The sequence below is a fragment of the Panulirus ornatus genome, chromosome 32, assembly GCF_036320965.1.
Source record: "Panulirus ornatus isolate Po-2019 chromosome 32, ASM3632096v1, whole genome shotgun sequence".
NCBI lineage: Eukaryota > Metazoa > Arthropoda > Malacostraca > Decapoda > Palinuridae > Panulirus > Panulirus ornatus.
The window spans coordinates 27,171,421-27,195,399 of NC_092255.1; the positions used below are offsets into that span (position 1 = coordinate 27,171,421).

The following is a 23,979-nucleotide window of genomic DNA, read 5'->3' on the forward strand; positions in this document are numbered from 1 at the left end:
TTTCTCACTTGTGCGAAGGCTGTACCCATGAAGCAGTAATAAACCGAGAAAATTGCCCATTTCTTTGCATGATATTTGAAGCTTGGGATGTTACAGTCTCTCTTAGCATACTTATATTGTCTTGCAGACAAGATGACTGACCATATTCTGAAACACTTTTTCAAAAACAGACCACCCATACACTCCAAGTTTTTTTTTTTTTTTTTTTTTTATAGAAGGATCTGTGTTGCAATTTCCTGTTCATCTTGGATCAGGTCTGGCAGAGGAGCATTATAGCTGCATTTCCATTTTGACATCTCTTCTTTGTTTCTTTCAATTTGTAGAGATATTTTCAACAGGTTTCTCTTAAAACACAACTTCACTCTCACTCTTTTGGCATCGTGGTTTCATCATCTAGGTTATCGTCATCTTGTTCAATATCATTGCCATTACCACCTGCTGGTGGGCCATTAATGGCAATAGTAATACCTTGTAGATCTTCAGTGAAGTGTACAGCATCCCTCAAGGACCAATGGGAAGTGATCCTTTGTCCATTAAGTATTTTTTTTGGCCCAATTTTCTTATCTAGTCAAAAAACATAATGAAGAATGTAAAACAGTGTGATTTTGTAAAGATATAACAAAGAAACAAGTTTTATATTTAACAGTATTTCATAAATTGTAGCCTTCAGAACTTGCATTCATGTATTATTGTTTTTTCATTATCGGTTTCCCACATCTCTGAGGTAGCACCAGGAAATAGATGAAGAATGGTTCATCCACAAATGTACACATATATACACATAAATGCCTTTACATGCACATATACATACACAGACATATACATACATACACATTTACATATTCATACTTGCTTGCCTTCATCCATTCCTGGGGCTACCCCTTCCCACTGGAAACAGCATCGCTTCTCCCCTACTTAAGCAAGGTAGCGCCAGGAAAACAATAGGCCACATCCTTTCATATTGCTTCTAGCTGTCATGTGTAATGCACCAAAACCACAGCTTCCTATCCACATTCAGGGCCCACAGACCTTTCCATGGTTTGTCCCAAATGTTTCACATGCCCTGGTTCAGTCCATTGACAGCACGTCAGACCCAGTATAACACAACATTCCAATGCACTCTATTCCTTGCACGCCTCTCACCCTCCTGTATGCTTAGGCCCCAATTGCTCAAAATCTTTTTTACTCCATCCTTCCACTTCCAGTTTGGTCTCCAGCTTTTTCTTGTTCTCTCCACCTCTGACACACATGTCCTCTTTGTCAATCTTTCCTCTCCCATTCTCTCCATATGTCCAAACCATTTCAACACACCCTCTTCTGCTCTCTCAACCACACTTTTATTTCCACACATCTCTCTTACCCTTTATTACTTATTCGATCAAACCACCTCACACCACATATAGTCCTCAAATATGTCATTTTTAACATATTCATCCTCTGTACAATCCTATTTATATTCCATGCCTCGCTACCTTATAATATTGGAACTACTTTTCCTTCGAACATACCCATTTTTGCTCCGAGATAACATTTTCTCCTTCCACACTTTCTTCATCACTCCGAGAACCTTCATCCCCTAACCCCACCCTGTGACTCCCACTTCCATGGTTCCATTCACTGCTAAGTCCACTCCCATTATCTAAAACACTTCACTTCCAATTTTTTTCCATTCAAAAGTACATTCTAATCAACTTGTCCCATCTGTTTTTCTAAGTATTTCTCACGTACATTCTTCAAAGCAAACACCTGATCTATACATCCTTTACCACTTTTGAAACCACAGTGCTCTTCCCCAATCTGATGCTCTGTTCATGCCTTTACCTCTCAATCAATACCCTCCCATACAATTTCCCTGGAATACTCAACAAACTTATGCCTCACTCACCTTTATCCCCTTTACCTTTGTATGATGGCACTATGCATACATTCTGCCAATCCTCAGGCACTTCACCATGATCCATACATACATTGAATATCCTTACCATCCAGTCAGCAAGACAGTCAACCCCTTTCTTGATAAATTCAACTGCAATAGCATCCAAACCCACTGCCTTGCTGGATTTCTTTTGCAAAGCTTTCACTACCTCTTCTCTCTTAACCAAACCATTCTCCCTGACCCTCTCTTTGCACACCACCCTGACCAAAGCACCCTACATCTGCCACTCTGTCATCAAAGTTATTTAACAAACCTTTGAAATACTCACTCTATCTCCTTCACACTTCATCACTACCTGTTATTCCTTCTCCCCTTGCCCCCTTCACTGGTGTTCCCATTTGTTCTCTTGTCTTATGCACATTATATTCCTCCTTCCAAGACAATCTTTTTACTCTCCCTCACCCCAACTCTCATTTACCCTCTTTTTCAATCCTTGCACCTTCCTCTTGACCTCCTGCTGCTTTCTTTTATGCATCTCCTAGGCATTTTCTGTCTGTCCTTGTTAGTATTGTCCAAATGTCTCTCTTATCTCTTTCACTAACAACTTTTTCATCCCACCACTCACTACCCTTTCTAATCTGCCCACCTCCCACCTTTCTCATGCCACATGCATCTTTTGCACATGCCCTCACTACTTCCCTGAATACATCCTATTCCTTACCCACTCCCCTCATGTCAATTGCTCTCACCTTTTGCCATCCTATACTCAATTTCTCCTGGTACTTCCTCACACAAGTGTCCTTTCCAAGCTCGCTTACTCTCTCTACTCTCTTCACCCCAACATTCTCTATTCTTTTTTGAAAATCTCTACAAATCTTCACCTTTGCCTCCACCAGATAGTGATCAGGCATCCCTCCAGCTGCCCCTCTCAGCACATTAACATCCAAAAGTCTCTTTTACATGCCTGTTGATTAACGTGTAATCCAATGTATTGATAAATGCAAATATAGTATCACCAGCAACAAAGTCATGGTTAAAGCACAGGGGTTACAGGTCATCACTCCAATGACTACATATGTAGTCTTCCAAATTCACACTCACCATATGAGAAGGATATAAGAGCAATTGGTGCTCTTCCTCCTGTGTCAGTCTTATGTGGCATTCAGCTTTTTATGAACAATTAAACTTAGAGGTAATTTCCGGAACATTATATTTTTGGCTGCAGTATGTTACAGTGAAGTCAGTTTTCAACCAATAATCCTATCACAATGAATCATGGAATTTTTCAAAATCGGGACTAGTTATTTTCTGATGTTTACTAAGAACTCGTATATTATAGTAAGGTATTATATATTTGATTGTAGTGTATGCTGTCCCATATGTTATGATCCATTATTATGCTGCATTAATATACTTTGAAATCTGGCAGTCTGATGTGATTTGGCCAATTATTTTTACTGAGATGGAGTTCTAAAAGCCATTAAGCCAATGTTGGACTGATTTTAGATCACCAGATGTGTCTACTGTGCTATATGTGTTGTACTTTTCCTATTCATTGTTCTCTACCCATGTAATGTTATGCTCAGCATTATTTAGTGTTTCCCCTGATGTGTAATGTTGATATCTAAAGAGTTTTGAATTGCCTATGTTATGATGTGAAGACAGTGTCTTAGGTAAAGTGAAATTTTTTATAACTTGTACTCTGGTTTATAACAAGGTGTAATAATGAATATTGTTGAGTACATTGTATCATTATGGTCATGGATATATCATACTTTATTGTACCATAGCATGTTATACATTGATCTCTTGATGCGTTAGAGTTTACACTGGATAATGTGGTTATATGTACAGAGTTTAGCCCTACTCCTAAAAGGCTCCATTTTTTCACAATCTAAGATATACTGTTTTAGTTTATGTCCTATTCTTTATCCACAAACTGCACAATTCACTTGATTAACATTTCCAGATAGGTCATAGCAACAATAGTACCTAAAGCTTAGCCTTAGCTATCACTGCATCTTATGCTGTGCTGATTTTATTACTTTCTTAGTGTACATATTTAACTGAATGATTTGTTGTCTATTGTATTCTCATACACACTATGATGTGATGTACACTTTTGATAATATATTTTGGTTTAGAGTGGATTGGGATTAAATATCTATTTAAAATTTTTCATAGAAGCTCACTGTTTTCTGTGATACTGTGGGAGTAGCAGGAACAAATGAAGACCACCTCATTTACTGACATCCACTCCCTAGCTTTCATGTATAATGCACCAAATCCAGATTCCCCTATCTGCAACCAGTCCCCCCACAGATATTTCTGTAATTTCCTCTGAATGCTTCATATGCCTTAGTTCAGCACATAATTTTCTGCATACCACATCACTCCAATTCACTATATACCATGCATGTCTCAGACCTTCTCGTGTATTCAGACCCCAAATGCTCAAGGCTTCTCTCAGTCCAATCTTCCACCTGCTCCCCGATTTTCCCCATTTCTTGTTCCCTTCACTTCCAAAATGCAAACCCTCAGTCATCCTCTCCATACAGTATCTCCAAACCTTTTCAGCAATGTCCTCATCTTTCTCATACATACTCCTTGTGATACCACACCTCTCTCTTACCCTTTCATTTCATGTTTGATAAATGCTCCTCAGATCACAGATTGTCCTCAAACATTTTGTTTTAAACACATCCACCCTCTCTCATATTTGTTTTATAAGGGCCCATGCATCATATCCATAATTACCATTGGACCTACTATAACATCATTGTGCTCTTGTTTTCTCTTGGAGAATTTCCTTGCTTTCCACATACTCTCCAAAGTGCCCAGGACCTTCACTCCTTCATCCATCTTAAGGCTTACTTCAGCTCCCCATGGTTTCACTTACTGACATGACCACTTCTTAGTACCAGAAACTTTCTTCCTCCAGGTTGTCTTTATTCAAAATCACTCCTCACCTAATTTATCTTTTTCCACTCCAAAAGCTAGTGAATTTGCCTTTATTCACATTCACTCAGAACTTTCTTCTTTGAGACACAGTATCCCCAACTTAAAATCCAGCTAATGCATTTTCTTTCTTGAATTCACCATCAGGGCTGAGGCATCAGCAAACAGTAACTGACTCACCTCCCGAGCCCCCATCCCTAACAAAGTGCAAACCCACCTTTCTCTCTAAGACCTATGTATTTACCTCCCTCCCTATTGCATCCTAAACAGATTAAGCAGCCATGATGACATCACACACCCTTGTTGCAAGCCCATTTACCTTGATCCACTCACCCTCCTCTCTACCTGTTCACACACGTCTTATTGTTTTGATAAAAACTTTTCATTGTATGTAGTAGCTTTCATCCTGTAATATGTATTTGTACCATAACATTTTCCACAAAGCATCTATGTCAATCGTATCATATGCTTTCTGCAGATCCGTGAATGCCAAATACAGTTCACTCTGTCTGTGTGTGTGTATTTCTTGCTCAAATTAATCAAACACTTGATTCACACATCTTTTGCCACTCCAGAAAAAATTTTGTTCCTCCCTGGTCTGATGCAGTTTACAGCCACCAACCTGTCGGTCACCAATCCTATACAGTTTACTTGATACACTTGAAAAATGAATAACACAGTAATTTAAACAATCACTTTTGGCCTTGCGTTAATACAGTAGCACTTTAAGGCTCCGCCAATCCCCAGGCACTTCACTATGAACCATACATATATTGAAAATCCAAAGTAATAAATCAACATATCAGGCACCAATTTTCTCTAGAAATTTAAGTGCAGTCCTATCCACTCAACCTGCTTTACCCATTTTTTCAAACTCAGGGCTTTCATCACTAATTGCCATGGGTTTCACTTTATGCACCTACATCCCCAAAGCACTTCACATTTGTTACCCTATCTTCAAATGCATTCATCTAAACCTCAGAATGCTTGTCCCATCTCCTCTTCACTTTTTCTCTGTCTTTTACTGCTTCTTTGTTTGCTCTTTTCACTGATGCTCTCATATCTTGTAGTACCATCTTCCAAAGCATTTTCTTGTTCTCCTAGAAGCTTATTCACCTTAACTCTCATTTTACCTTTTTGTTCAACCCTTGCAACCCCCTCTTGACCTTTTGCCACTTTCTCTTGTACACAGAGCACAAAAATTATCATATTTTCAAAGTGACAAAATATGACATATGGACAAAAATTCTGAGATCATACAAAGCTCTTAATTACCAGGCGATCGTTATGAGACCTATCATTCACTAGTTTAAAAATAATTTTTTTGCTGGGTATGCATCTCCCAATCACACACACACTTCTCTGCAAGTAATTCCCATACACCTCTCATCTTTCTCTCTAGCATCTTAACTTTCTTGTCTTGATTAAATTATTGTATATGATAAGATGTACAGTGTTGTTTAAAGTGTTGTCAGGTGTATGTATCCCATTGTATGGTGTTGTCTTGAATATTTCTATTTAGTATTAGCCAACACATCCTGTCAAGGTGAACATAAAAACTTTTTATCCCCTTTAAGTAATTATGAAAGGTGCAGTGCTTAATCACTTGTTAATTTGACAGGGACATGTTACTGTTGTGTATAAGGGAAGATCCAGTATGATGATATTTGTATAAAGGTAACATTAGAATTGAGGGTAATTTCTGAGTCATGACCTCCAGAATGTTTGTTTAAGGAATGTATAAACTTTTTGATTTACATCCCACCTTCAAAAGCAACATATGATAAGCTGGTTGAACCACTAGTGGAGGCAACATGGCAGGCAAGAGTGATAGGGCTTGCAGCACCTACATCTCGGATAGTGATATACCTTCTAGCAGCACCTCCCCCAGCAGATGCTGGAGGGTAGTCGGATTGCAGTGTGGGGGCTGTTTGTTACCCGCTACAACCCTACGCTTTCTGGGGACTTTTGCTTTGGTGAGTTATAACGTGTGATCATGAAAGTCTCTTCTTTTTTTAAGTCAAAATCTTATTACAAATATATTTGTTATTTTATAATACTTAGTCGCTGCCTCCCTCGTTAGTGAGGTAGCACAAGGAAATAGATGAAAGAATGGCCCAAGCCACCCACATACACATGTATATACATAAACGCCCACACATGCACTTATACATACCTGTACATTTCAACGTATACATACATATACATACACAGACATGTGCGTACATGCACATGTACATATTCATACTTGCTGCCTTCATCCATTCCCGTCGCCACCCTGCCACACATGAAATGGCACCCCCTCTCCCCCCGCATGCATGCGTGTGAGCTAGCGCTTGGAAAAGACAGCAAAGACTACATTCGTTCTCACTTGGTCTCTAGCTGTCATGTGTAATGCACCGAAACCTCAGCTTCCTTTCCACGTCTAGACATCTAGGCCCCACAAAATTTTCCATAGTTTTCCCCAGACACTTCACATGTCCTGGTTCAATCCATTGACAGCATGTCGACCGTGGTATACCACATTGTTCCAATTCACTCTATTCCTAGCATGCATCTCACCCTCCTGTATGTTCAGGCCCCGATCACTCAAAATCTATTTCACTCCATCCTTCCACCTCCAATTTGGTCTCCCACTTCTCCTCATATCGTCCACCTCTGACACATATATCCTCTTTGTCATTCTTCATTCTCTCCATGTGACCAAACCGTTTTAATACACCCTCTTCTGCTCTCGCAACCACACTCTTTATTACCACACATCTCTCTTCTCCTATCATTACTTACTCGATCAAACCACCTCACACCCCATATTGTCCTCAAACATCTCATTTTCAGCACATCCACCCTCCTCCACACAACTCTATCTATAGCCCACGCTCGCAACCAGATAACATTGTTGGAACCACTATTCCTTCAAACATATCCATTTTTGCTCTCCGAGATAAAGTTCTTACCTTCCACACATTCTTCAATGCTCCCAGAACCTTCGTGCGTGTCCTCCCCCCCCTCCTCCTTGTGATTCACTTCCCCTTCCACTGTTCCATCCACTGCTAAATCCACTCCTAGATATGTAAAATTTCACTTCCTCCAGTTTTTCTCCATTTAAACTTACCTCCCAACTGACTTGTCCCTCAACCCTACTGAACTTAATAACCCTGCTCGTATTCTCATTTACTCTCAGCTTTCTTCTTTCACACACTTTACCAAACTCAGTCACCAACTTCTGCAGTTTCTCACCCGAATAAGCCACCGCGCTGTATCATCAGCGAACAACAACTGACTCCTTTCCCACGCCCTCTCATCCACAACAGACTGCATACTTGCCCCTCCCTCCAAAACTCTTGCATTTACCTCCCTAACAACCCCATCCATAAACAAATTAAACAACCATGGAGACATCATGCACCCCTGCCACAAACCAACATTCACTTGGAACCAATCACTTTCCTCTCTTCCTACTCATACACATGCCTTACATCCTTAATAAAAACTTTTCACTGCTTCTGGCAACTTACCTCCCACACCATATACTCTTAATACCCTCCACAAAGCATCTCTATCAACTCTTTATCATATGCTTTCTCCAGATCCATAAATGCTACGTGCAAATCCATTTGTTTTTCTAAGTATTTCTCACACATTCTTCAAAGCAGACACCTGATTCACACATCCTCTACCACTTCTGAAGCCATACTGCTCTTCCGCAATCTGATGCTCTGTACATGCCTTCGCCCTCCCATATAATTTCCCAGGAATACTCAGCAAACTTATACCTCTGTAATTTGGACACTCACCTTTATCCCCTTTGCCTTTGTACAGTGGCACTATGTATGTATTCTGCCATTCCTTAGGCACTTCACAATGAACAATACATACATTGAATATCCTCACCAACCAGTCAACAACACAGTCACCCCCTTTTTAAATAAATTCCACTGCAATACCCTCCAAACCCACCGCTTTGCCAGCTTTCATCTTCCGCAAAGCTTTCCCTACCTCTTCTCTGTTTACCAAACCATTCTCCGTACCCCTCTCACTTTGCACAGCCAAAACACCCTATATCTGCCACATTTAACAAACCTTCAAAATACTCACTCCATCTCCATATCACATCACCACTACTTGTTATTACCTCTCCATTAGCCCCCTTTACCAATGTTCCCATTTGTTCTCTTGTCTTATGCACTTTGTTTACCTCCCTCCAAAACATCTTTTTCTTCTCCATAAAAATTAACGATACTCTCTCATCCCAACTATCATTTGCCCTCTTTTTCACCTCTTGCACCTTTCTCATAACCTCCTTCCCCTTTCTTTTATACATCTCCCTGCCAGTTGCACTATTTCCCTGCAAAAATCATCCAAATGCCTCTCTCTTCTCTTTCACTATCTTACTTCTTCATCCCAAACACTACCCTTTCTAATATGCCCACCTCCTACCTTTCTCATGTTACAAGCATCTTTTGTGCAAGCCATCACTGCTTCCCTAAATACATCTCATTCCTTCCCCACTCCCCTTACGTCATTTGCTCTCACCTTTTTCCATTCTGCATTCAATCTCTCCTGGTACTTCCTCACACAAGTCTCCTTTCCAAGCTCACTTACTCTCACCACTCTCTTCACCCCAACATTCTCTCTTCTTTTCTGAAAACCTCTTCATATCTTCACCTTTTCCTCCACAAGATAATGATCACACATCTCTCCAGTTTCCCCCCTCTGCACATTGACATCCAAAAGTCTCTCTTCCACACACTAATCATTTAACACGTAATCCAATAATGCTCTCTGGCCATCTCTCCTACTTACATATGTATACTTATGTATATCTCTCTTTTTAAACCAGGTATTCCCAATGACCAGTCTTTTTTCAGCACACAAATCTACAAGCTCTTCACCACTTCCATTTACAGCACTTAACACCCCATGTACAACAATTATTCCCTCAACTGCCACATTACTCACCTTTGCATTCAAATCACCCATCACTATAACCCAGTCTCATGCATCAAAGCTCCTAACACATTCACTCAGCTGCTCCCAAAACACTTGCCTCATGATCTTTCTTCTCATGACCAGATGCATAGGCACCAGTAATCACCCATCTCTCTCCATTCACTTTCAGTTTTACCCATATCAGTCTAGAGTTTACCTTCTTACACTTTAACACATACTCCCACAACTCCTGCTTCAGGAGTAGTGGTACTCCTTCTTTTGCTCTTGTCCTCTCACTAACCCCTGACTTTACTCCCAAGACATTTCCAAACCACTCTTCCCCTTAATTTGTTTATGGATGGGGTTGTTAGGGAGGTGAATGCAAGAGTTTTGGAGAGAGGGCCAAGTATGCAGTCTATTGTGGATGAGAGATCTTGGGAAGTGAATCAGTTGTTGTTTGCTGATGATACAGCACTGGTGGCTGATTCGGGTGAGAAACTGCAGAAGCTGGTGACTGCGTTTGGTAAAGTGTGTGAAAGAAGAATGCTAAGAGTAGATGTGAATGAGAGCAAGGTTATTTAACTCTTGTCATGTTGAGATGAGTAATAATGGATATATGAGCATACATTGGTAGGTTTTCTGTATATACAGAAAACCTGCCAATGTATGCTCATATATCCAGCATTACTCATCTCAACATAACATAGTTGAATTATCATCATTTCAATCTCTGTTTCTTAGGGCGTTACGTATTTTCAGTCCAGAGTATATTGATGATGAGTTTGAGAAGAAATATTCTATTGGATCTAAGTTAAAGTACCCTAGATCTTTCATTGATAAATCCCTTAAGTTGGCAAAGAAATCATTTTATAGAGTTGAGCCCAGACCTCCCAGTGACACCAAGAATCTTTTAGTTCTCCCTTTGGATAATAATTTTACGGTACTTCCCATGTTGCTTAAATCCTTTAATGTAAATGTTGCCTTAAGCAACAATAATACTATAAAGAATATCTTAATCAGGAATTCACCAAAAAATTCTTCTGGGTGCATCTGTAAAGTGCCACATAGAAATTGTGAGTGCTCAAATTACAGAGGTATAAGTTTGTTGAGTATTCCTGGTAGATTATATGGGAGGGTATTGATTGAGAGGGTGAAGGCATGTACAGAGCATCAGATTGGGGAAGAGCAGTGTGGTTTCAGAAGTGGTCGAGGATGTGTGGATCAGGTGTTGAATAAACGCAGACTATGAATTATGTACATGTGTATATATGTATATATTTTTGGGTGTCTATATGTATACGTTGAGATGTATAGGTATGTATATTTGCGTGTGTGGACGTGTATGTATATACATGTGTATATGGGTGGGTTGGGCCATTCTTTCATCTGTTTCCTTGCGCTACCTCGCTAACGTGGGAGACAGCAACAAAGTAAAATAAATAGATAATGAATATGGTAGTTTAGTCTTGTTGAGAGGATGCACTGAGATAAGATGGCAAAGAAAATAGACAGATGTGAGGCTGAAGGAAACTGCTTGAGGGAATGGTAGCTTGCTTTCTTGGAGGGTAAGGTAAGGGAGCCCATCGAGGAGGGACCTATGGAAGATGTGAAAGGATGAAGCATTTGAGGGAGGTGGTTATGGTTAGAGCAACCTGGACATTGTTGTGACATGACAACCACCCTAGGGCAATGAGATAACGAAGATACTTATTGATATATAGATAGATACTGCATATTTACATATTTTTATCCTTATTCAGACTGCTAGAAACATCAGTTCACAATATTGCATCATTACCAGTGAGGATGTAATTATGAATCCTGGTCATTAGAAACTGGAAGCATTACAATCAGCCATTGTATTTTAAAAGTATGGAAGAGTCTTACAGTTAATATCTGTTTTCCTTTCTCAGGCTTTTGGTGTGGTGATATCAAGCTTGGAGGGAAACCTTTTGATACGGGAGGAGCAGCGTTATCAGCGCTGTCTGCTTCATCAGGATGGACTTATATCTGGCCGTTACAGGGACCCTTACCCTATTAATGTTGACCTTTACCTCTTGTCAACATGTTATCCGTATAATATAGATCTGGGTGTGTGGTGAATTTCTCTAAATTGCATGATAAGTATGATGATTAACATTTAGATATATTGATACATCAACATTTGATATGATTCTGACCTTATTAGAAAGGTAGCCGGTAGCCAGCTCTAAGTTCAGGTTAATTTAAAAGGCATTATTTCATTGTCATTCTTTTTACAGGCATCTGTTGACTACTTAGGTATGCTGAAATTCTTTATTGACTGGTCACTCACAAGAGAGGTGTCTCTAGATCAGTTACCACAGGGTTGTAAATGCAAAGTTATCTGCTTAACAGACTCAATAACGTTAATTAATCAAATATGCCAGAATTCTACTTGTCACTTAGCAGTTTCATTATTTTTTCGTGAAAGAGGTGCATTGAGGAAAGATTTATCATGAATGATTCCTTAGTGTCATTACAAGCATTACAGCACTTTCACATAGCTACCTAAAGTTGAGAGCTTCAACCAAAGGGAAACGGTTCTTAACTAGTGCATTGGCAAAGCTGCCTAAATGTTAAGACATCAAAAAAACAGTAAATATTAAAGGCTCTTTTTTATGTATAGAAGAATGCAGGGTTAGGAGCCTAGCATGGAAGTAAAAGTAGTTCATTGACATGTTAGACCACTTATCTTTGGAGATCAAATTGTTCCAGATCAGCTAATAACACTGTCTGTGAATGCTCGACAACTGGCAGCCTCATTGTCAGTAATCTCGTATCAACTGGGCAATTAAGTGTGTGTGAGAAAAACAAAATGTAATGATAGTATTGTTAATAATGATAATGATATTAATAATGACAATTATTATTATAATACTGCGATAGGGGAGAAAGAATTCTGCCTCTGTATTCCCAGTGTGTTGTAGAATGCAACTAAGGGGGTGGGAACAGGAAGCTGGGACATTCCCCCATTTCAGTTTTCAGTTTCTAAAAGATGGAACTGAAGCAGGAGCTAAACGAGGAGTTTTCATCCTTCTTGAAGGCTTAGGCTTGGTTATCTAAATGTGTATGGATGTGACCTAGATAAACAGAAAGTAGAGGTTGGAAGTATGTTTAAGGAAAGGAACATGGGTGCTTTGATTCTGAGTGATACAAAGCCCAAGGGTAGGGGTGAAGAATGGTAAAATGGTTTGGGAATGTCTTAGAGGTAAAGTTAGGGGTTGATGTGAGTACAGGAGCTAAGGAAGGGGTAGCAATTCTGTCCAGGAGTTGTGGGAATGGGTGAAAGAGTTTAAGAAAGTTCATTCCAGATTGAAGTGGGTAAAAATGAAAGTGGGTTGTGAGAGATGGTGATTATTAATGCTTGTCCACATAGCAGGAAGGTGATGAGGGTACCTGAGTGTGTGTTAGCAAGTTTTAATGATGGGTGATGTAAATGAGAGAGAGGGATGTACCAGAAGTAGTAGGTAGGAACATATAGGCTGGAGAATGAGGTACAAACATTAAGAAGTAGGTAAGAAAATTAGGTAGGAGAATTAGGTATAAGAAGTCAGTTGGAACATTAGGTAAGAGCCTCTGCAAACATAGTACTAGAGTTGTCCTCAATCAGTGGCCTGTTAAGGCCACTGATTGAAGATATAATTGGGGACAGGGTATTTGATGAGGTGAGTAGGAATGGTGAACAGCTTTTGGAGTTCTGCGCTGAAAAAGGACTGGGATAACTGGTTTAAAAAGAGGTACATATGTAAGTTTACATGGATGAGTTGGAAAGAGGGCATTATTGGATTGCATACTAATTGATTGGCATGCAAAAGAGAGACTCCTGGATGTAAATGTGGTAAGAGGTACAGCTGTTGAGATGACTGACTATTACCTGGTAGAAGCAAGGGTGAAAATTTTAAGGCATTTTTTTGGGACAGGAAAACAGTACAAGTGAGAAGAGGGTGGTGAAAATGAGTGAGCTTGGGAAAGAGAAATGTGAAGAAATACCAGGAAAGATTGAGAATAGATGTTTATAATTTGATACTTAGATAAACAGTAGAGGTTAGGTAATGAGTGATGGGATGATTAAGTGAAGTTGTTTGTGAAAGATAAAATAGATTCGTGTGTTTGGTACTTACAGGAAAGTGGTGCAAATGATCAGATGTGCAAGAGAAAGTGGCAAGAGGTCTAGAGAAAGTTGCTTACATGAGCAGGTGAGGTATTTATGTTGAGGAAGGTGGGATGTTGGCTCGTGATAAAAGCATGGGAATAGTGAAGTAATGTAGTTAGATCACTATTGAGAGAAAAAAGGGTGATGTAAAGAATATCTCTGTAGGTGAAGAGTGCTAGTGATTGGGAGACATACAAGAGAAAGAAGCAGGAAGTCGAGAGAAAAGTAAGAGCTGAAAAAGGGCAAATGAAAGATTGGATGAGAGTACTGATGAACTTCAGACAAAATAAGATGATTTAAATGGAGGTAAACATTGAGAGAAGAAAGGAATAGATCGGATGGTAGTGAGTATAACAGAAGAAGTAGTAACAGGTAAAGAAGAGGTGAAAAAAGCTGTACTGGGTATTTTGAAGGATTCGTGTTTGATGGTGTGGGGGTATAGTTATAATGTGTTTGGAATGAGATGGCATGCACAGAGGGAGAGTCATGGAAAATGTTATTATGAAAAGGGAGAAGGCAGTCAAGGTTTTGCGTAAGATGAAGAGTGGCAAAGTGACAGGAGGGAATGGGATTGCATTTGAGGTTTTCAAGAACGGGTGATTGTTGATGATTGGTTTCATGCTATTCAAGATTTACATCCCAAGGTATGGTGCTTGAGGACTGGCAAAATGAGTGTTTTGTGCTTTTACATAAGGGTAAGGAGAACAAAAGTGAATTTTCAAATTGCAAAGCTAAAAGCTTGTTTAGCATGCTTGATAAGGTGTTTGGGATTGTGGTTATTAAGACATTGGTGGCATGTATATAAAATCTGGTTGGGGAGGAGCACCATTGCTTCAGAAGAGGTGGCGGGTGTATGGACCAGATGGTTGCTTTGTAAAAGCTGTGTGAGACATACTTGGAGAAATATACTGAATTTTGTGTGATGTATGGATCTGGAGATAGCATATAAGAGGGTTGAGTGAAAGGATTTGTGGTGGATATAAAGAATATATGGGGTAAATGAAAAGTTACTAAAGGTTTTTTTTATTACTGGGAGAGTAAAGCATGTATGTGAATAGTAAGGAAGGAGGGTGAATAGTTCCTGGCAAAGATGAGGCTGCATCAAGGATGTGTGATATTACCATTGTTGTCTAATTTCTTAGTTGTGTTAGAGCTATGGTATGTTGGGTGTGGTAGAGCATGTGAAACTTGAGACGAATCAGTTGCTGTTTACAGATGATATGTCTTTGGTGGTAGACTCCATGGGAAACAGCAGAAGCTGGTGGGAACAAAGAAGGGAAGTATGTGAAAGAAAAAAATGGCAGGAAATTTAAGATAATAATGTAGTAATTCTTTTTCTTTTTCCATACTTACTTGCTGTTTCCTACATTAGCAAGGTAGTGCTAGTAATAATAATGATGATAATACAAGGGAGGTAATTGCAAAAGCCTTGGAGTGGAGGATAAGTATGCAGTCCGTAGGGGATGAGGTGCTTGGCAAGTGAGGCGGATGTTGTATGAAAATGACACGGCACGGGTAGCAGATTCAAGTGAGAAACTGCAGAAGCTGGTGACTGAGTTTGAAAGAGTGTGTGAAAGGAGAAAGTTAAGGGTAGATGTGAATAAAAGCAAGGTTATTAAGTTTAGCAGTGTAAAGGGACAAGTCAGTTGTGGGTGTGAGTTTGAATGAAGATTTGGAGGGAGTTCATTGTTTTAAATACTTGTTAGTGGACATGGCAGCAAATGGAACTTTGGAAACAGAAATGAGTTACAGGATGGGTGAGGGGGTGAAGGTTTTGGGAGCATTGATGTACTCGGGACAATGTTTTATGGATAAGATGCATGGATGTGCGAAGGATGAATGTGTTGGGAATGAAACATATTAGGACAACTTGTATGGTATGGTTTTGTTTGATCGAGTGAGTGGTAAAAGGATGAGAGAGAGGTATGTTAATAAGAAAACCCTGATAGAGAGAGCTGATGTGGTTTGAATATATGTAGAGAATGAATGAGGAGAGGTTGACATAGAGGGTATGTGTGTCAGATGTGGAGGGGACAAGGAGAAAGGGGGGCCCAAATTGCAGATGAAAGGATGAAATGAAAAGATTTTGAGTGATCAGAGCATGATAATGCAGGAGGGTAAAAGTCATTCACAAGATAGAGTGAATTGGAACGATGTGATATATAGGGGTCGACATGCTGTCATTGGACTGAACTAAGGCATTTGAAGTGGCTGGGGGAAACCACAGAAAGGTCTGTGGGATCTGGTTGTGGATCGGGGCTGTGGTTTTGATGCATTGTACATATATGACAGCTAGAGAATGGAAGTTTGCTTATGTGACCAATCTTCTGTTCCTGGCACTGCCTTTCAAATAGGGGAAGCAGCAGTTAGGTATCTAATGAAATGATTATAGTAGTAATGATTACTGTCAAGGGCTTAGATTATAGAGAAATACACAATATAGTGAGTCAGTTGTTGTTTGCTGATGATACAGCGCTGGTGGCTGATTCGGGTGAGAAATTGCAGAAGTTGGTGATGAGTTTGGTGAAGTGTGTGAAAGAAGAAAGCTGAGAGTAAATGTGAATAAGAGCAAGTTTATTAGGTTCAGTAGGGTTGAGGGGCAAGTAAATTGGGAGGTAAGTTTGAGTGGAGAAAAACTGGAGGAAGTGAAGTGTTTTAGATATCTGGGAATGGATTTGGCAGCGGATGGAACCATGGAAGCAGAAGTGAGTCACAGGGTGGGGGAAGAGGCGAAGGTCCTGGGAGAGTTGAAGAATGTTTGGAAGCTGAGAACATTATCTCGAAAAGAAAAAATGGGTATGTTTGAAGGAATAGTGGTTCCAACAATGTTAGATGGTTGTGAGGCATGGGACATAGATAGGGTTGCACAGAGGAGGGTGGATGTGTTAGAAATGAGATGTTTGAGGACAATATGTGGTGTGATGGTGGTTTGATTGAGTAATGAAAGGGTAAGAGAGATGTGTGGTAATTAAAAGAGTTTGGTTGAGAGAGCAGAAGAGGGTGTATTGAAATGGTTTGGTCACATGGAGAGAATGAGTGAGGAAAGATTGACAAAGAGGATATATGTGTCAGAGGTGGAGGGAACGAGGAGAAGTGGGAGACCAAATTGGAGGTGGAAGGATGGAGTGGAAAAGATTTTGAGTGATCGGGGCCTGAACATGCAGGAGCGTGAAAGGCATGCAAGGAATAGAGTGAATTGGAATGATGTGGTATACCGGGGTCGACGTGCTGTCAATGGATTGAACCAGGGCATGTGAAGCATCTGGGGTAAATCATGGAAAGTTTTGTGGGGCCTGGATGTGGAAAGGGAACTGTGGTTTCGGTGCATTACATATGACAGCTAGAGACTGAGTGTGAACGAATGTGGCCGACTGAGTGTGAACGAATGTGGCCTTTGTTTTCTTTTCCTAGAGCTACCTCATGCGCACGCGGGGGTAAGGTGGTGCCATTTCATGTGTGGTGGGGTGGCGGCGGGAATGGATGAAGGCAGCATTAATGAATATGCACATGTGTATGTATGTATATGTATGTATACGTTGAAATGTATAGGTATGTATATGTGCGTGTGTGGGCATTTATGTATATACATGTATACATGTGTATGTGGGTGGCTTGGGCCATTCTTTTTTCTGTTTCCTTGCACTACCTCACTAATGCGGGAGACAGCAACAAAGTATAATGAATATAAATAGATCTATATTTCATGCCCATTCCCTTTGGAAATTCCATGTAAGGGTTGACCATGGCAAAAAGAGTCTCCACAAGTTGAACTTCGGTGCCACTTTTTAGCCTTTAGTGCCTCACCCTTGCAGACCACTGGCAGAGGGCAGCTCTATCACTGTGTTTTCAGATGCTCCTACCTCATGTTCTTTCCAACTACTACTACTACCTCATATGTCTACCTAATGTTTTGCATAATGTTCCAACATAAGGTAGACATTGATGCTATTAAATAGAGGGAAGGGGGTTGAACATACATTCTTTACACAAATACAGGGTGGCTTTCTAATCTTTACACATACAGATTTGACATTTTATTGATTACTGATGATGATATGTTGTCTGTGTTTGTTGTATAGGTTTGACCAAAGTAGAGAATGATCAGTATATCGAAGACATAGGGTTGCTAAAAAAAACATTGAGTGCACAACTAGTTTAATTTACTTTGCATTCCATTCCATCATCCCTCTGTGTTTGAATTTGAATTTTTGGTAAGACCTTTCCATTATGAAACTTATGTAATTCGTTGCAAAATGCGTGGATTATTCTTTCAGCATCCTGGCATTGCACACATATCTGTTAAGATTGTAATTACTATATAGTCAAAGACTGGCATTGCACACATATCTGTTAAGATTGTAATTACCATGTATTCAAAGAAGTAATGATAACAGAATCACATAAGATTGTTCCTTAAAATATTGCCACCATACTTAAGACACCTTCCAATTCATGTCATCTACATTAGACTTTCTTATCATACAAGACACCTGCCAGTTCATGTCATTTACATTAGACATTTCTGGCATACTTGATTGACTGAGTTAATCTGCAGAAATATCAGGATTTTCAATTAAGTTTTAACTATGAAATCGCTCATGACATAATTGTAAATTTAAGACAGAAACTATAGCTGTATTACAACACAACATTGGCTGCAGGATATCCCAGGTGACAGAGTTATGACAAGTGGTGTGGCTCTCATTGGCAGTGCGGGGGTTGGCAGGCGTGGGCGTACTGCTGCTTGTGGTGTACATCCTCGTCTCACTTCTCTTGCTCGTTGCTGTCACAACGGTCAGTCCTTCCCTTACCCAGGTGTTAGTCATTAAGTTAACAATATAGGAAGTATAAATTTTTTCATCATGAATAGTAATCAGTACCATTTATAGATTTAATAATTCATGTAGAACAACTATTATAACACTTTTATACCTCTCCTCATAAACATGTTCATAAGAACACACTTTTGCTGTAACACTTGAGTTTGTACTGATTTCTGTGATATTATTTTGTTTTCTATTGTTGAATAATTTTTTCACAGTTTGTTAGCTACTATGAGTGCATCAGTCACCAAGTTAGGCTACAGAGCCAGACCTCTTCTGCGCTAGTTCCTTAAGTTTTTGTTGAAAAGGAAATAATACAAGATAGATTTCAAAGAGGGGAATTAGGCTCCACTTGCAAAGTCTTTTTATTCTCAGTAGTTATCAGTATTTCAGATTACATGTAACACAAGAAGAATATAACATGGAAGCTGTGGTAAGAATGACCCAATATCCCTATGTAAAAAGTAATTGATAAAAATGCTTTTAATAACCGTGTATACAAATCAGCAGACCTGTTTACTTGGGATTATTGCATCTGACAATGTACTTATGTACAAAGCTCTAATGGGAGGTCATTCTTTATGACGAAGTTTTCCAGAAATGCAATCTCGACTGGTACTTTCATATGCAGTCAGTGCTTGATAAATCTTTTATATTCATATTTATTTCAATAAGTAAATATTTATTTCAAGTTTAACGTGTATTCCATACTATAAGATGTATCATTGGAAATACACCCTTGGGATGAGTAACTACAAATCTTGAAATGAAGTGGTTAATTCACAAATTGTAACAACTTAGAATAACAGGATGTTGTGATATTAAAAGAAGACTGGGTTAGATGGATGAAAAGTTTCCATATACCTTGTAAGTGGATTAGAAAAAAATAGCATGGGTAGTACTGATAGTATTATTGGCAAAGAATGTGTTGGCTAGTCCTTGGGCTTGATAAGCTTCCATGCTCCAGTATGCTGGTCCACCTGGGTTGATGAAACTGGATTTACTTCCATGAAGGTTTCAAGCTTTTGTGATAAGGTTAACATGTTTAGAGTAGAAAGAAACCTTCAGTTTGGAACCTCTTGCTGAGTGTTGCAGTTACTGTTCCAGATTAGCTGTATAGATATGCAGTTATGAAGGTCGACTGAGTGTTTGTTCAAATAGTTTAGATAACCAGAGTGCTGGCATCTGGTAATTGTCAATTTAATGCAAAAAGGTCTACTTAAAAAAAAAAAAATCATGCAGATAAAATTGATATCATTAAAAGTCCTGTTGTCTTTAGCTAAATTTTTTTTTCATGTTTAAAGTGACTACTTTTTTCTTTCTTCCTTTTGCATAGGAACGATGGCAGCTGTGCCTGCCTTGGGCATATGTAAGTGTGGCAGTGGGCGTGCAGGAGGTATTGCTGATGGGCATGTGCTGGAGGTTGCTCTATATGGGAGATACCATCCTGTATTTTGCGCATATCTTTCTGCTAGCTTACAGCGTGTCAGTCCTAGCCTCTGTTCTGCAGCAGGTGGGTCAAAGTTCAACAGTAATATTAGTGAGGTACACTGACCTCACAGCCATTATTGTCTGAATTCCATTTCAGAATGAATTTTAAGGATTCTTTTTTTTACATGACTACTACCAAAATGACCATTAATCATACCATTGTAATGCTGGTATGAAAACTGTAAATGGAATCTTATGTCTGTGAGGGCTTACAGCCTCATGTCCCATATGTATAAGTGCTGGTGGATTTAATTGTAGTCATCTTCTGACTTGAGGCCTTGTGCATGTTCTTACAGTCTTTAACATAAATGATGGCACAAACTGTATCACATGATTTTAATGACACTTGTTTTGAATTATATTATATGTATATACTTACATTAATACCTCCAGGATCCCCTTGTATGGCACAAACTATATCACATGATTTATAATGACACATTTTAGATTTTTATTTTATTTATGTACATTCATGTGTGACCCCAGGATCCCCTTGTATGAGGCTCCTGCAGTACTCAGGGAGCTAGCGAATACCCATTAGGCAGGACCACATACACTTGTGATTTTGTGTAAATTTCTGTGTGTGATTGTGAAGCATAACTGAAGAGTAGGTGATCTGTGTCTTGTATAGAAGTTGTATCTTCTTTAGGGGTCTTGTGATATGTTGAATCAGTGCTTTTGATGTAGAGAGTTGGGTGGTATGCAGAACACAGATAAGAAAGCATATCATAAATTCCCTGTGTGTGTGTGGTTTCAGATGGGTGGATATTTGATTAAGTAGAGTTTATGGCTGTGATAGGAAGGTGGTTAATTTTTTGCTTCTCCAGTCATTACTCTGTTATGTCTTACTGGGTTGCATTTTTGGAATAGGGGTTATCTGTGAGTTAGGTTGCTTAAGTGTGAAGCATTATTAGTTTTTTCTACTTAGCGTGTTAGTGGTTGGTTATTATGGGTGTTAGGTGGAAAGGGTCTAGTGCCGTCTTATAGATTTGAGTTTTGAGCATATAGGTGGGAATGTGTTAGAAATATTTTTGTTTCACGGTGTAAATGTTTTATGTTTGCAGTATTAGGGAGCCAGTGATAGTTCTAGGTGCCAGTAAGCATTCTAAGGGTGTCTAAGTTCGTTTATGGCCTTTTTGTGGTGTTACCAGACTCCACCTACTCGTGGTTATACCAAATGTGAAAAGTCACCATAGACGAGATTGTGTCATCAGTCTCATCAAAGACTTTCTTACTCTAAAGGAGTCCTTTCTTTTCCTGCTGCTGATTGTAGCATGAACATTAAGCTGTAGGAATGCCTGCAGTAGTAGTCCTTTGGGTTACATAATGATAAAGTAGTGAGGTAGTTTGATCATGTAAATAATTAAAGGGTTTGATCATGTAAATAATTATAGGGTAAGAGAGAGAAGTGTGGCAATTAAAAGAATGTGGTTGATTGAGGGTGTACTGGAATGTTTGGCCATATGTTGAGAATAAGTGAGGAGAGGTTGACAGAAAGGTTATGTCTCAGAAATGGAGTGTACAAAGAAAAGATCAAAGTGGAGATGGAGGGATAGACTTAAAAAGATTTTGAGTTATTGAGGCCTGAGCATGCAAGAGGGTGCAAAGTGTGCATGGAAGAGTGAATTAGAACGATGTGGCATACAAGGGTTGACTGAACCAGGGCATATAAAGCAGCCAGAGTAAACCATGGAAAGATCTGTGAGGCCTGGTTGTGAATAGGGAGCTGTGCTTTTGGTACATCATACACGACAGATAGAGAATTTATGTAAGCAAATGTGGCCTTTACTTGTTTCTAGCACTACCTTGCTAATATGGGAAGCAGCAATCAAGTATTGAAAAAGTAAAATAATAATGGCCTTTGTGTGATGTTTCTGGCCAGGAGAGTAAATGTCATATGTGATACCTAGTATGATTAGACATCTGTTCTGGGGTAAGAGAGTGATGCAGGTACACCAGCGATTTTCGGGCAACTGATGGTTCGGCACCTCTATTAGTCTGGACAGTATTACGTGAGGTAACTTGAAATTACTGCGGCCACCAGAGTAGTTTACTGGGTGGCTAAGGTGCCTTTGTATGTAGGGCGCGCTTATTTACATTCTTTACACTGCATTTATTGGTGGTGATACCGCAATTCTGTGAGATTCATAGCTTATTTTGCTTAAATTTAACTTTAGCAATGGCTTCTAAGTCGTACGAGTGTCAGTTGTGGCGTCAAACATAAACATCAGTCCATATCGATCCAAGATAAAGAACTGTTGAAAAAGTGGACTGTGGTGATTTAGTGTGTAAGCTGTGTGACATCTACATTATTGGTTCATCAACTATTTATGCTATAAAGAAGCTAAGAAAGAAAATATTGAAATACTATGCAGACAGCAATTCCAAGAAGCAAATGACGATTAGAAAAACTATGAAAGATGGTAAGAGTACTGAGCATGATCGAGTGATGATGGAATGGTTTTGACAGCGTCGGAGTGATGGAGTGGACTTGTCAGGTAGCATGATAATGGACCAGGCTAAGTTGTTCCATAAAGAACTTCAATTACAACATGAGCGTCCTTATAGTGAAGGATGGATTCAAAGATTCAAGAAGCATCATGGAATTTCCATGAATAAAGTGTGCGGAGAAAAGCAGTCTGTCAACCATGAAGGAGCTGCCGAGTATGTGGACAAATTTGCAACACTCGTAGCTGATGAGCACCTCAGTCCTGAGCAGGTGTATAATGTATTTCATTTATTTATTTAATTTCCATTTAATATTTATTTGATTTGAATTTCTAGCAGTCCATGGTATGTACTTTAGACACATGAGAGATGTTTAATTAGTGGGGCAGAGGTGTGTTGATGAATTATTATTACGTGACCACAGTTGGTCTGTCAAAATGGTTAATTCATCAAGGCTTTGGAACCAAGAGTGTCGGAAAATCGGTGGTGTAGCTGTAGTAGATTTCTGTGGGAATGCAGACACTCTTGTTTTGGGTGAGCTGGTGACGTCCTTATAAATGACTCTTATTTTATGAGTAATTGCCATTCACACCATAGAAATATAGCATTAGTAATAAACAGACTTCAGTCTCTTTTTTCCCTCTTTAGCCATCCTGTATAATATACTGAACCAGGGCTTACCATCTACAGCCAAACCCCACAGAGTATGTAATGGTTTACCTTGACTTCTTCATATTCCTTGGGCTTAATAGGGAAAATGAAAAGGAAAAAAATCAGTTCCTTATTCTTTGAAGAAGCTCTTATCACCATGATCACTAACCTAAACAAACTGATGATGAATACTTTGTTCCAGCATTCAAAAAATCTCAAAAAAATCCATTTGTTCATTACTGAAAATACTTGGTATTACTGTAAGATGCACTTTCTTGGGATCTGTACATTGTAAGAATAGGTAAGTCTGCCTCTAAGAAATTGAGTTTTCTTTTTAGATGTCGAAACTTCTGAACAGTTGCTCCATTTATACAAAGGATTGATTCATCCTTGTATGGAGTATTGTTTTAGGTCTGCATCCTTACTTGACAGATCTGAGTAAAACAAAAATTTAGTAAATCAGAACTTCCACCGAAAAATCTTTTCTAGTAGAATTAATAAAATTGGGAAAAAGTTTTGTAGTCTTTAGTAATATGTACTCAGACAAGAGTATTCTATGGATGTGTGGATTTTTTAATGTTTTGGCAACACATTAGTTATCCTGATTTGTGCATATTTGTAGAGAA

The 23,979-nt window shown here is 39.2% G+C and overlaps 1 protein-coding gene across 5 annotated transcripts in view; it reads left to right on the forward strand.

The window, feature by feature from the left end:
* LOC139759238 (uncharacterized) overlaps nucleotides 1-23,979 on the forward strand; it is a 32,528-nt gene that overhangs the window by 7,107 nt on the left and 1,442 nt on the right. For 2 of the 5 annotated variants that reach the window (XM_071681351.1, XM_071681347.1), the window contains exons 2-5: nucleotides 6,609-6,810; nucleotides 11,680-11,857; nucleotides 18,652-18,734; nucleotides 20,100-20,276. In XM_071681351.1, coding sequence (XP_071537452.1) covers nucleotides 6,649-6,810; nucleotides 11,680-11,857; nucleotides 18,652-18,734; nucleotides 20,100-20,276 — 600 coding nt within the window. In that variant the 5' untranslated portion in view covers nucleotides 6,609-6,648. Of the gene's footprint in view, nucleotides 1-6,455; nucleotides 6,811-11,679; nucleotides 11,858-18,651; nucleotides 18,735-20,099; nucleotides 20,277-23,979 lie in introns of all 5 variants that reach the window. The other 3 variants (XM_071681349.1, XM_071681350.1, XM_071681348.1) reach the window with 3 other exon arrangements.